Here is a 15,248-nt window from a genome sequence, read left to right on the forward strand (position 1 = left end):
GCACCGGTCTCAAACTTGATCATGTGACGCATCAGGATGTATTGGGACGTTTTTTCCCTTGCAGAGTTGGGGGGTGGGTGGGGGTGGCCTGCATGTGACGCATCCCACCTGCGGAAGTAAAATCTTCAGCATGCTTGTAGTCAGTTTTCACTTAGCAACGATTTCTTGTGACAACTGAATTGCCGGCTCCAATTGTGGCTGCTAAATGAGGACAAGTGTGTTCCATCCGTTGCATCAGCGGCTGACCTAATCTAGCAAATCAATTAATGTTTAGAAAAGGCCATTGAGATAATATCTTCCGTATAGGTTTCTACCAAACAGCTCTGTCACGTTCAAGGAGGACACATCAAATTCCTCATGGAGGAATTTCCCTTCACTTTGTCCATTAAAGGAAGCACAGCCTTCTTCTATGGTCATCAAAAGCAAGAGGGGATTTGGTACTCCGAAAAGGTGCTACAAGATTTGTTTCAAATGGGTTCACTTTGTATGGAACAATGAATCAGACTGAGTTTATACCGTGGCAAATTCTATCCCATTCTGTCTTAAATTACAGCTTTAGTAGGGATGGAGTTTGGGAAGGCTTTATCTTAATCTTTAATTGCTTATAATAATTTCATACTGTAAAAACAAACAAACAAAAGAAAGCAAAATAAAACAAAAACAATGATAGAAATCCATGTGGGTGAACCTCCATCAGATTCTGAACATCAAAGTCCCTTTGGCTATTTCCAGAGCAACATAAGGAGCACCAAGGTTCTTCCTGGATCTTTGATTAGACTGTGAACTGAAGTACTAAATGCATCTTTACAAATTAAATTACAAATAGTTTTGCGGTAAAAATGATTAAGGTTTTTTTTAATTTTTTTTAAAGAACTTGACACCTCTATATGTAAAAACATCAATTTCAATTATCTATTGTCATTGCTTTAAGATGCTGATTCATAATTCAGAATAATTAAATGTTTACAACTAAAATATATATAGAAAACATCTACATTCCTCCAGATGCATTTTTAAAAATATCTTTATAACGTTACATTATAATATGTGTTCTGCCTTAAAGATGTTCTATCAACTTGTTTTTAAACGTTATCATTTCCCCAATAATTTGAGTTGGTAAAATCTGTCTTTTACCAAGTAGGCTTTTAGGTTTAGATCCACCATTTATAATTGTATACAATCCAGCTTCATTCATCCAGCTTTAAAGAGAATGATATATTATTTCAGACATTCATCTTCTGGTTCTAATGGTGCCGTATATGTCCCGTTATTTATTTAATTATATCTGTAAAATAAAATGTGAACAGTAAGTAAGAAATAAATTTGCATCTTTACATTTTAGGTAATTATTTTTAAAACTCATTCATCTGATCTGCAATAGAAAGCAGCCTGGAATAATTTTAAGACATCAAACTACATAGCAGGACGATTCTGAAAGTCAGTATCACCATTTTTAAACCAAGTAGCTCAAGAACCATTTTATCACTGAGCAATTTCTATCTTTTTTAAGGTGACTTTTGACCCAATGACATGTAATAAACTTTAATCATTTATTAGCCGTTCTTGATGCTTTGGGATATAAACTCTGGCAGTCAGAATGAACTCAAAATACCAACATTTTAAATATAGGAATGGGGAATTAGATGTAACCAAACTTAAATTCACCCTCACAGGGGATACACTTGAGGGAAGATGGAACACAAATGCAGTGAATAAACAAATTCATGGCATACTCAGAAAACACGGAGAATAGAAGAATACCTGGAAATTGTAGCACACAATGTCAAGAAAGCCTACATTTTTTTCATTAACTAAGAAGATTTTCAATAAAATGTCCACTACAGAAATATTTCATATTTGCATGTAAATTTCGGCAAAATGTGTATTTCACTAATACCATTTGTATTCATTGCGATTTCAAATGCAGACCCCATCATATAATAAGTTTCCTGTGATCCAAATGAAATTCCTCCCATTTAGAGCAGTGGGAAGGAAGTTCTATGGGGAGTCGGGTTAATACTTAAAAACAATGAGGCATGAGACAAGGAGGCACAAACATCACCCATCGTTTCATCTCTTCTAATCTGATGCTGAATCCTATCAGATTCCAAAACTGAAGACCAGGAGATCCGTCTGTCCTGAGAATGAAATGACTGGAAAGTCTTATTTAACTTCAATGGGCTATTTTCATTGATTTCATGTTGCTCAATGGAACAAATTTAATCAGTGTGCACCCTAAAGCTTTCAACAGAAAGCAAGTAAATTCTTAGGTTTGACCCCATTGGAAGTCAAAAGAATCTCATTTAGTGAGGGATAATCAATCAATCTGGTCCCATTCATTTCAGAGAGTCTTCCTGTTCAATTTATTTTTCCATTTATTTTAAACTTAGAAATATTTTGTGGGATGTGTCGTTTTACATGTAATATATAATGTATGATTACACAGCCATGGTGGCACAGTGGTTGGAATGCAGTATTGCAGGCTAACTCTGCATTGCCTCTTCCAGGAGTTTCATCTTGATAAGCTCAAGGTTGACTTAGCCTTCCATCCTTCCAAGGTTGGTAAAATGAAGACTTACCGTGTTTCCCCGAAAATACGACATCTCCTGATAATAAGGCCAGGCCACATTTTTTCTGGTGGGCAAAAATATAAGCCCTCCCCCACAAATAAACCCCCTGGGCAACCCTCCACCTCCGGCCAGGCAGAGCGCCGCTCACCAACCTAGCGGTGTCCTGAAGGTGCCAAGAAGTGGGAACTGGTGGGGGGGAGGGAAAAGTGATCTCGTTGCTTGGCGCCTTCGGGATACCGATAGGTTGGTGAGCAGTGCTGTGCCCAGCTGAAGAGGGGAGGGGGGTTGCCAGGCAGCTGCTCTCTTATGAGCGGCCTCCCAAAGAGCCATGCACAGCCTCATGGGAAAATTGCAGCAGTGCAACACAACAGCCATGAAGTGACCATGCTCACGAGAAGCCACCGGGAAAACCCCCTTTCCAGCCGGGCACAGAGCCATTCACTGACCTAGGGGTATCGCCAAGCTGCATTAGCACCTGTTTGCCGCCGCCCGGCTCCCGCAGCTTGGCGCCTTCAAAATGCCAGTGAATGGTTCTCTGCATGGCTAGAGAGGGAGGGGGGTTGCATGAGTGGCTGTTCCGGCAACCGCAAAACAATAACCCCTCCCCTCATAATAAGGCCGAAGCCATATTTTGTGAGTGAAAAGAAAATAAGACCCTGTCTTTTTTTCGGGGGAAAACCGTATATTGTTGGGGGTAACATTCTGACTCTGTAAACCCCTTAGCAGACTGTAAAACACTATGAAGTGGTCTATAAGTCTAAGAGCTTTTGCTATTGCTATTATCAGCAGTTACTAATTTAGTTAATTTTATTTTTTGTTCTTGCCCTGCAGCTTCTGATAGATATTTTTAAATATGCATATGAACACATGAGTGAGTAAACTGCATGTGGAAGTTCAAAGGATAGCAGAATATTTCAATATCAATGCAAATGAAATAAAGTAAAATGTGTGGGTGTTCATTTGGAACCATTCATTTTGATGCAACTAAATCTGTTGATTGAGGCCAATGAAATCAGTGAAAATAGCCCACAGGTTTTAAAGTAGAATTTCTACTCATTTCAGCTCCAGCACAGAGAAATATCCTGGTCTTAGGAAGATATAAGTTAAAATTAAATGTGTATACTGAAAAGGAATTATAAATACCATCAACATAAAATGGAGTTTGCTCAGAGGCTGAAATACACCAAGTGAATGAGATGAAGAGTAGTGTGAAGTAGAGGAGAGAGGTAAGGGAAGAAGAGAGGGATAGGAGAGAGGGCAGGGGGGAAGAGGAGGAGAGAAAGAAAGAGTGAAAATGAGAGAGAGGAGGAGAGGAAGGGGAAGTAGAGAAAGAAGAACGACAGAGGGAAGAAAGGAGGTAGGGAGAAGGAGCGAGGGAGGGAGAAAAAAGTGATGGATAGGGTACAAATACAGTGTATGGAGAGCAGAAAAGCTAATATTCATTTTTGGGAGTTGATGGTAAGATGAATTGATGTAAACATTTAACAATATAATACGATGTTGGTTATGTAATAGTATACATGTGGTTCAGGGATGGATTCCTGCCGGTTCTAACCGGTTCGGTTGAAGAGGTTCCATAAATCTATCGTGCCGTTTAGAACCGGTTGGAATCTTAATAAAATAACAGAGTTGGAAGGGACCTTGGCGGTCTCCTAGTCCAACCCTTTGCTCAGGCAGAAAACCTTATACCATTTCAGAAAAAATGGTTATCCAAACTCTTTTTAAAAACTTCCAGTGTGGAAGCATTCACAACTTCTAGAGGCAAGTTGTTCCACTGATTAATTCTTATAACTGTCACGGAATTTTCTTCCCTCCTTGATCAGTTTCCATCCATTGCTTCTTCTCCCGCCTTCAGGTGCTTTGGAGAATAACTTGACTCCCTCTTCTAGTGGAGACTCCCTCTCCACTGAGATATTGGAACTCTGCTATTATGTCACCACCAGTCCTTCTTTTCATTAAACTAGACATATCCGTTCCATCCCCCCTTCTTTATATATTTTAGCCTCCAGTCCCCAAATCATCTTTTTTGCTCGTCTCTGCACTCTTTCTAGAGTCTCCACATCTTTTTTACATCACGACAACCAAAACTGGATTGTAAAGTGGTATTAACACTTCACGTGATCTTGATTCTCTCCCTCTGTTTATGCAGCCTGGAACTGGATTGACTTTTCTGGCAGCTGCAGCCCACTGCTGGCTCATCCTTAAGTAATTCTCCATGAGGACTCTAAGACCCCAAGTTACTACTATTGAGCCAGGTACCACCTAAAGTATCACTGCACATTTTGTTTTTCTTGCCTAAATGAGGAACCTTACTTTTTTCACCATTGAATTTCATTTTGTTCTATGAAACAAAGTCCATAAGTCTGTCTATTAATGTTCAGTGTTCAAGTCTGTTAAGAAATGTTCTGATTTAGAAGAAGAAATGCAGAAGACAAAGTTACCTTAGAAACCATTTACATCCACACATTTAGCTGCCAGACCTGGGTCTTTTAAGTACTTCAAGTGATTTTTCTAATGGATATAGATATAGGTATATAGTATATAAATATAGACAAGGAAAATAAATGATAACTTTAGTGAATTAAAGTATTTTTCTGAAAATATACATACCGAATGCAATACGGATAGTCAAATTTCCCTTCCACACAATTAGTTCTTAATGGTCCAGAAGATGGATGTAGATTATAGCCTCTTAAACATACAAATTCCACTACATTTCCATCCATAGAATATAGTGTATGCCCACGGGGCCACCTCAGCCTTATATTACGTTGTATCATATCTTCTTCACTTGCTGTACAAGCAACTGCAAAAGGACACAGATCAGATGAAACATAGAAAGTTTGACACTGAAGAATTCCTTTGATAAAGAGATTAAGGTTTAGGTTGAAAATTCTATGTTGCAATAGGCTAAAATGATTGCAGATCTACAGTATATAAATGGATGTCTCTCTTTTTTATTTTGTCTCTTATGAACTAATTATCAGTCATGAACTAAACCTCTTTTAAGCAAGACAATGTTACATGTGTAAAAGGAAGAAGAGAAACATTTCAGTCCCCTTCCCTTCTTCCACATTTAATAATTTTAGTTCCCTAGTGATTCAACTATTATTCAAAAAGAACCTAGTGGATTGTTAGGAAACATGTCTTTCTGTAATTTTTGTTCAGGGAATGATTGATTGATTGATTGATTGATGACAATGGCATGATGGTGATGATGGAGGGCCCTGTGTTCTCATCTGTGAAATACTAAGAAAAAGATAATCTACCTACTGAACTCATGTAAACTAAAATCAGATTTTTTTTCAATCATGCCACTGACTAAAAAGATCTCTCTAATTAAATATAGCTTAGGACAGCAGAATTTCACCAGGAAGGTTTCACACAATGAGGGCAACATTTACAAATGGCAAAAGACCTTGTACAATTCTCCATTCTGAAGCAGTTTCTCCCTGAAAAAGTTACTTTATCTTGGTTCATAATACTATCACTTCTAATTCAATTACAAGGCAGTAAAATATCTTCTGGCACTAACATACTGACATAACACCTCTCATGTCATGAAATTTATTCCATTCCAAAATACTATATTTCTCTATAAAGAATATATCTACAAAGAATTATAGATATTACTTATACCTCTACATGTTGGTGTTTGTGACCAACGGCCATTTTGACAAGTCACTCTTGGAGAACCTTGCATTGTGTAGAAATTTTGGCACTGATAAGTTACACTTTCAGAATGTAAATAGGTTAACTTGGGTGTGTCCACAACATCTCCATTCTCCACAGGAGGTGGGCGTCCACATCTTCCTTCCGTAACTATAATAGATACAGAATCTATTGAGCAACACTCCTCATGATGACAAATATGTCAGTGGAGACACATAAATGCACATTTTAAACACGTTCATAAGGAACTATATTTCAAAATTATACTATTTCTTATTTTTAAAAAGCAACAATATCATTAATTGATAGACCGAAAATGATTACTAGTGTTGTCCTTGTGTTGTCTTTCAAATTCAGATAATATAGTGTCATTACTTTCTTAATACCTAAAGTCAGATCTGTGTTTAAATGAATAACAATTGCTTTGGGATAAACGGCATCTCCCCAGAAGGAGTTCTTATTTTTATCACCCGTTTTCCATTAATAATTGTTCAAACTCTGCACTAATAAATTGTGTAGCTGTATGTGGATGTTGTGCATGTAAGTACTGAATTGATTGGATGGCTCGCAACACAATAAAGGCAAGAATAGAAAAAAACATTTCAAAATAATAGACATTAAAATTAATAGATTGACTAAAACTAGGAACTAGTACATAAGCACCAGAGGGGTGGAATCTTCTATCTTAGTCCACCAGTCACTTCCAGGGTAAAGAACTCCATCATGGCCCCAAGCCAGTTGGCTAAGCCAGGCTTTGAGGCAAATCCAGAAGGCCTGGAGGGTGAGGGCATATCTCACAGCAGGATTTTCCAGATTGTGGAGGCAGAGAAAGTTCATTTACTAGATCCTGCTAGCAAAGTTCCTTGACTGAGGAGGTCTACAGCATGTTCCCTTTGCCAGAGTGAGTGGAGTGGGCCAATCCCATTGGGGTGAAATAGTCCCCTGTTACATGAAGGGCTTTGAAAATGATAACCAACATGTTAAATTGAATCCGGAGGCAAACCATCAACTAGTGCAACTTGTATAACAGCAATGTCACATGAACCATTGAACAGGTATTGTGAGCCTACGAGAACCCACAAGTTGTACAGAGGATCTGTCTGGGGCAGTGCAACCTCATCCAGAGCTGAAGATTTTAAATTCCCAGATCCCAAGCTCCAAGCAGCCATAGCAACAGAGTCTAACCAGGGTTCAAGCCTGTTGTCCCCTATTCAAACCCCCACAGCATCTAAGGAGGGAACAGACTAATGTCTCCTTAAAGGGTCCCGGGGATGCCCCCTTCTGCAGTGATGCATTGATCACCACCTGGAGGTCAACATCATGGAGGTTTTCACCAGCCAGGAGGGGTTTAATAGGCAGGCACTTGCACTGACAGCCTTGAGGACCCCGTCCCCTTCCTCAGATCCAACAGAATCAGACTGTTCCCAGATACCTGGGTAAGCCCCCTCCCTGGGCATCTCTAATAGACCTGATCTATGTTTGGTCTCCTGCTGAGAATAGATAAAAGCAACTTTTCCCATCGGGTATTTCACAAAACTCTCCGGATGGCCCTGAAGATAATCGCCCATGTCATCCTTCCCATTATATAAATTATAATGCAAATAATTAGGGATAGGTTGAGGGATGGAATTGAAAGGTGTGGACCTGAACGCTACTGATGTTAGTAAGTCACAAAAATGCAGCAAATGATGAAAAATGGTAAGGGTGGGCAAATTTTATGCTACGTTAGGAGAAATTGAAAAATGTGCTTTCAGTGGTAAGTGGTTACAGTATATGAGTAGGCCTTGGTACCCTGGAGGAAAACAAGTGAATTATGACAAGGTGGGAAATTCGTGCAGCTTATTTACACATGGATATTTCAACTTAAATTGGAAGAAGGTGCTATTGCTCCCATGGAAAAGGAAAGATAGGAAGGGTGAGTGAAGAGCTACAGGGGGGTTAGTTCATTCATTGTTCCTGTGAATGCATATGGGAGAGAAGTCCAAAAACTTACAAAATGTGACCGTGAGCAAAATTGGGGAACTGCAGCAGGATTTTATGCTGGGCAGGGAGATACTATTAATATTATTGTCCTTGAGCTGGACAATAATTAGGACATTCTTAATTTCCTAAAATAAAGAAATGTTTGGATGTGAGAGATAAATTCTATTGTATGCTTGTTGATTTAGGGAGTTTATGATAAAAGGAACAGACTTGAAATTATGGAATGTTTTGTGTAGAGTTGAAAATTAATTGCTGAACATGATAATTCATTCATTCATTCATTCATTCATTCATTCATTCATTCATTCATTCATTCATAATAAAGGTATTAGAGAGATATAAAGCCAGCATGACTATCAAGGGGACAGTTAACAAGAAGTTAGACACGCCCAGTGTGGCATAATTATTATATATTCCTTTATCAAAGTATAACGAACGCTTATAAGGAGGCCTGCGTTGGTTGGGGACCTGGATGTGAACATAATTTCATTTATGGGTGAAGTCACAATGTTGGCTGAGAATGTAAATGGTTTGAAGGAAAGTTAGACATGTGAATGGTGCAATGAGGAGTAATGTAGGAAACCCTCAAATGGTTAAATCTGAAAGGGAAAAGGGAATAGAAATGATTAAGAAATGGACAAAAATAATAAGCAAATAGGTCAATCTACATATCTTGGTAGAATGATGACTATCGCTGTGAAAACAAATGAAGAGGTTAACATGAATAATACATGCAATACATACGATATTTTAAAAATGATAACCTGTTTCATGTTCTATGACATCATAGGATTGAGAAGGAGGGGCTAAGTGCGCAATAGAAATTCATGTTTGTGCTCCAAAAGACACATATTCTTACAAATAAGATTTAAAAAAATTAGCAATAAAATGAATAGATTTAAATGAGCAGAAATTCAAAATTTTGCAGAAGAGGTGCAATGTTAATGATAATATATTCTACTTTCACAGGGACATTAAATTTTACAATTCTAGCAATAAAATATTGGAAAAGCCTGGCAGAACTTTTTCAAAATAATACGAAAGAGCCGGTGAAGTAAAAGCAGATTCATTTCCAATTCTAACTTCAGTTCTATGTAGTGAAGATCTGTACATAATACCTGTACAACGTGGTATTTCTGTCCAACCTTCCTTCGAACATGTAATGAAAGAATTTCCCAGAAGAACGTAGCCTGTGTTGCATTGATACTTCACTTTCTCCTCAGTCAAATACTTTGCCTTTCTTTCACCCATAATCCGAGCATGTTCAATTTCAGGGGGAGAAGAACATCTTATATCTAAAATGGAAATAAAAAACGGTCCCATTCAAATGAGACACACTTTTCCTAAAGCAAACGCCTGAAGACATACTCCCGCTTTTGAAACCAGAGCCCTCAACAAACACCGTAGAGCCCAGAGAACACAAGGGGGCTGCTTCCCTCTGAGGTGGGGAGAGTGTGGGGCTACAGACAGAGGAAGCTCCTCTTCCTCCTACAGTTTCTGCTCATCTTGAGGAAATGAACCCGGTTGCTTTCAATCAATGCTGTCATGATATCTGGACAGATTAATGGCAGTGTTGGGTTTGTGTAAGTAATTTTCTCTGAAACTTCTTCTGTAGGACGGTTGTTAACTTGGAGGGTGGGAGAACCTCTATGCAATCTCTTCCCTAATTTTGTTTCTAAAAGATAAATAAGAATACGACGTTGATACATAGCTGGTACTGTGAATTAGAGCAATTCTGAAATGTTGTATGGAAAACTGGATTATCCTGCAAGAAATTTGAATCCTTCCATGAACTTCATGTAGAAAAGAAGCTATCTAGTGAACCTCTGAATGACGAACTATTCTGGCCTTTTCCAATCGGCCTGTCATGAAGCATCAAAGCCATGGATGCCACTGTGATCCTCTACCCTGGGCTGTGAGGGAGATGGTCTCAGTATCCTTTGATGGTGTTTGGAAACCATCAGATCTGGATGAGGGAGAACAGATTAATATAAAGGTTGCCTGGTCCGTTCTGTTGCTTTACTATCTTTACAGTTGATTATACTGAGGATGTTATATTTGTTTTTTTATACTCTGTATAAAATGTCCATTTTCTGAAGGATTCTAGAGAGATAGAATGTAGGTCAAAAATAAATGATGACAAAATATATCGTCAACATTAGGCCAGCTAAAGTCACAAAATTGTTCACATGTCGATCAGTTCCAATAATGCTTCCATTGGTTAATTTAATTTAGCCTTCTTTGCCCACACAACACACAGAATCATTCACTCTCTGGAGCAACAAATGCCCGTTTGAGTCTGCGTAGATTGAAAGAGTGAGGCAGAGAGTTTGCCCTCTTTCCTTTAAGCGTCGCTTTTCAAGGTTTGTAGTAAAAGAAAATAAAAAACTTTTTAAAAAAAACAACGTTGTTTCAAAAACAATTACCTTGAGAAGTTCAAAAATAAAATCATTGTACCTTTACAAGTGAAAGCTCCTACCCATTCTCCCCTTCTGCATGTTTTTTTAGCAGATTCTTTAGCCTCAAATCCAGGATTGCATGTATAATTTATTATTGTTCCAGAATCATGTTCTTCTCTATTTTCTCTATTTTCTTGCCGCAGTGAAGCATTGGGGATGTCTGGAGCTGGACCACATGACTTTTCTGGGGGGGGAATTGAAAAGACATCTTTCAGTACAAATCAATTTATGCCAATGTTTCCTTAAATATTAAAAAAAACCAGCATATCATTATCAATAGCAGTTTTAAAAAGTTAAGATGCAAGAGCCCTATTCAGTTTACCCTAACCTTTGCAAAGAATTCCTTCATAGGAGTTCTGCGATGCGTGCATTTATTCTCCTGTCTGACATTGGACAAACTAATAGGAGAATAAATGCACGCACTGCAACGCAACACAAGAACACAGTCAGAAAAGAAGAAAAAATTTCCTCCCTCTTCCATCACCTTAAAGCAACAGGACATGAAATTGATTTTGAAAGAACCAAATTAATCTCCAAAACTGAACACTTCAACAAGCCGAGGTGGCACAGTGGTTAGGGTGCAGCACTGCAGGCCACTTCAGCTGACTGTTATCTGCAGTTCAGCGGTTCTAATCTCACCGGTTCAAGGTTGACTCAGCCTTCCATCCTTCCGAGGTGGGTGAAATGAGGACCCAGACTGTGGGGGCGATATGCTGACTCTGTAAACTGCTTAGAGAGGGCTGAAAGCCCTATGAAGCGGTATATAAATCTAACTGCTATTGCTATTGCTAACAAGAGAATAATTATGGAAGCCATGGAAATAGAGAAACAACCCCACAACATGAATAAACGTGACGATACCTCCCACCTACCAGACATCTGGAAACCAGCCCTCGTCAACAAACGAGTCCCAGCCACGAAAACCGACACCAGACCCAGAACAACACAGGACACAACCACCAATCACCCTCACCAGACTCAAACCCAAACCCATCCCATAGACCAAATGCAGCCACTATCCAGAAGCCAAACCATGGCATCATCACCAACTGCTGCACCCCCCCTCTGACCCCCCCCCCACAAAGCAAACACGCCATGAACACATGGCCAGACCGCAAACTCGGAGCCAAACCAAAGCCCAGGATGTTACACCTCAGCCATCTGCTCAGGACATTACATCACAGAACTCAGGAGGTTACAACAGAAAGGCTCAGGATGTTACAAACGCATCCACACACCCCCCCCCAAGGAGGTTGAAGCACAGGACTCAGGATATCACTACAATAGAGCTCAGGATGTCATCACACATCCATTACCCAGGTCATTACAACACAAAAGAACAATAGGTACACAGCCAGTACATCAGCCACACAGGATGTTACGAAACAATGTACTAATCTGCAAACATCAACTCCATCAACTAATCAAGATGTTATAACACAGCCAACCAATCCGCTTATAGCAACAAAGCCAGCACTCCACACACCCCCACCAATATTTATAGAAAGACGGCAGCTCCGATCACACTTTGCTCGCACAAGCACAAAGCCGAAGGCATCAGCCTAAGGATGACGAGTGGGACCTCGTTGAAATGTCACCAAGATACTCTCAATCTTACACAGGAAAAGACCTGAATACGCCAAAACCTGAATAGATAGATAGATAGATAGATAGATAGATAGATAGATAGATAGATAGATAGATAGAAAGACAGACAGACAGACAGACAGACAGACAGACAGACATACAGACAGACAGACAGACGTGGCTTTGCTTGCACAGGATGATGAGTGGGACCTTGGCGAAACATCGACAAGATACTCTCAATAGATAACCCGAATACACCAAAACCTGCAGGTTTTGAAATCAATGTTAGAAATGTGAAAAACACGAGGAAACATTTTATTATGTGTGGTGGATTTGTGAAAAAGCTAAGAAATTTTGGATATAAAAATATACAATGATTATAAACAATTTAAAAGATTAATATTGCAAAAAACCTAGAACATGTTTACATTGGGAATGATGTATACTGAATCAGAAAATACTTTTAAAAGATTAAAGTCTATGGCAATTATTATATGCAAAATGATGGAACAGTGTTGAAATTTCCACAATGGAAGAGTGGATCATTAGAAGTCAGAGCTAGTAGAAGTGGCAAAACGAAGGTGTTAGAAAATAAAATAAAATGGAGTTGATCTGAAGTTCTCCAGCTGGACAGATGTGGGGAATATGAGCTCCGAAGAGTCTCAAATGAACCCTGTCTGACAAACTGTCTCCAAGATCCATTTTTGGATCATAACTCCTCTGTTGGGGGGGGGGGAGGACTGAAGAAAGGGCAGGGTCTCATCAGACCCAGAGGGAGTGCAACAGGTCCCTCGTAGGTCAGAGATTTGCCCTCTGAATCGGAGTCGGGGAAGCAGCATGGAACCATGGCTGCACAAGAAGCTGCCTCCAGGCCAAAGCAGCTGAACGGGAGCGTTCAGAGGTGAGATGAAAGCCTGGTAAGATCTATTAACCCACTGTCATAAATCAGAACTTGGAACAAGCAAAGAACCTTGAGAGCATAAATAATATTGATGGAGAGATTGGGATTTTTACAAAAAGAAAGAAGGGGAAAGAAAGAAGGGGAAAATGGAGGGTTGAATCACTAGCCCCAAAGAGAGCCATTTGCTTGAAATAATTTGGACAGAAAGGAGAAAGAAGAGAAGTGACAAACTCACTTAAACACAAACTCTAAATTTGGTTTTGGACTTGAAAAGGTTGTGTTTTTAAAGGCGTCTAGGAGCGTGAAGATTTGCTTTGTCTGAGTGTCTTTTAACAAACACATTTTAAGCAACTCCAATTACTGAGAGCTGGAATGCAACAAGGGGGAAAGATCAAGAAAAAAAGCACCATCTCCTTACTGACAACTGATAACCTAATGTTGCCTGTGTGGGAAATTTTAATTAACCAACTGTCATAAATCAGAACTTGGAAAAGCAGGAGGGAAGAGAAACATACATAAATTGGCTGTATGCAAGTTTGTTCCAATTAATATATTTTGAGCAATTATAACCAACAAGAAGCAGAAAGTTTCTAAGGAAAAAATAATAACAAAATCAAGAACTGGGGAAATACGAAGTCTTTTTTTTTCTTTTTTGTCTGCAAAAGATCAAGATGGCTCCAGCTTCTCTTCCGTTTTCACAGTAGGTGAATTAACTAAATTTAAGGTGGACCAGAATCTCGAAATAAGTTTGGTACAACTAACAGCAATGTTGGAATTGGACTTTAAGGAAGAACAAAAGACCAAGATGGCTCCCGTCACTCTTCCCCCACAGCAGCTGCAGTAGATAAATTTAAGGTGGACCAGAAGAATTCTGAAATAAGAATTGTATAACTAACTGTAACTTTGGGACTGGACATTATGGAAAGGTGGCAATTTGAAGAACTATGTGAAATTAGAAAAAAATATGTATAAATCATTAAAATCAAGCCTAAATAGAATTCTAAACCCAGAGAAGCAGGTATTTAAAGAAGAATGGAAGGAAGTAGGGGGGGGGGAGACAATGAAGTGGTAGAAACGGTGGGAAATAAAAAGCAGACAAAAAACTCCATAGGGCTTGGCACTGGTACAGGGAAAATTGAAAAGGGGGGATGTGTCCCAACAAAAGGGAATAAAAAGCAGGCAAAATATGTTTTGGAGGTTGACAGTGGCATAAGGAAAATTGAAATAGGAGGTTACGTCCCAACAAAGGGAAATATAAAAGACCTTTTTGACGGAGGCTTGGGGGAAATTGAAGAGGGTGGACATGTCAAAACAAAGAAAAGGGAGAAGGCAGGAATAGAGAAATGGGACAAAAGACTTACTACGAAAAAAATCAGACAACTAGAAATTGTTTTATGGGAAAATATAAAGCTAGAATAAGGGGTTGATTCCTAAATACGACAATAAAATGGAGTTGCTAACTGACTGAATATGATAATGGAAAGATAATTAAATAAAAGATAAAGCATATGGAATATGGACAAATATGAAACGGATATGGGGAGATTGTAAAGCAGAGGTCTGTGATTCACTTTTATACATGATAATTAAATTGAGTTGCTAATTGATTGAATATGACAATAGAAGGACAATTAAGCATGGGTTAAAATATATGAAACATGGACATATATAGAACTTTTAAGATGATGAACAAAGTGGGGTGTGTACCGCTTGTTATTCTATATAGTAGATAAAGGGAATTGTAATTAACATTGAACAGTAAGGATTGTTATTTAAACACAATTAAGGGTAGCCTAAGCCAAGATATGGAAAAATGGAGAGGGAACATGAAATATACCCAGGATGGCGAACCTATGGCGCATGTGCCACAGGTGGCACATGGAGCCATTTGTCAGGGCACGCGAGGTGTTTCCCTCTCAGCTGGCCAGCACACATGCACGCGCTGGCCAGCTGAGTTCAGCCTTTTTTAAAGCCATTTTTGCCCTCCCCAGGCTCCGGAGGCTTTATAGGAGCCTGGGGAGGGTGAAAACAGCCTCCCCCCCAGAGGCCCTCCGGAGGCTTCAGGAGCTTCCCTGA

At 39.2% G+C, this 15,248-nt stretch overlaps 1 protein-coding gene across 1 annotated transcript in view; it reads right to left on the minus strand.

The window, feature by feature from the left end:
* Positions 1-826: 826 nt before the first annotated feature.
* LOC148044512 (complement factor H-like) overlaps positions 827-15,248 on the minus strand; it is a 44,585-nt gene continuing 30,163 nt past the window's right edge. The window contains exons 19-23 of the mRNA XM_087719178.1: positions 10,683-10,868; positions 9,344-9,520; positions 6,210-6,392; positions 5,181-5,376; positions 827-1,285 (exon numbers count right to left, since the gene is read on the minus strand). Of these exons, the coding sequence (XP_087575304.1) occupies positions 1,276-1,285; positions 5,181-5,376; positions 6,210-6,392; positions 9,344-9,520; positions 10,683-10,868 (752 nt within the window). The 3' untranslated portion in view covers positions 827-1,275. The remainder of the gene's footprint in view (positions 1,286-5,180; positions 5,377-6,209; positions 6,393-9,343; positions 9,521-10,682; positions 10,869-15,248) is intronic.

This window comes from Thamnophis sirtalis, unplaced genomic scaffold (genome assembly GCF_051295495.1).
Source record: "Thamnophis sirtalis isolate CommonGarterSnake01/CBP01778 unplaced genomic scaffold, rThaSir2_p1.2 scaffold_7, whole genome shotgun sequence".
Classification (NCBI taxonomy): Eukaryota; Metazoa; Chordata; class Lepidosauria; order Squamata; family Natricidae; genus Thamnophis; species Thamnophis sirtalis.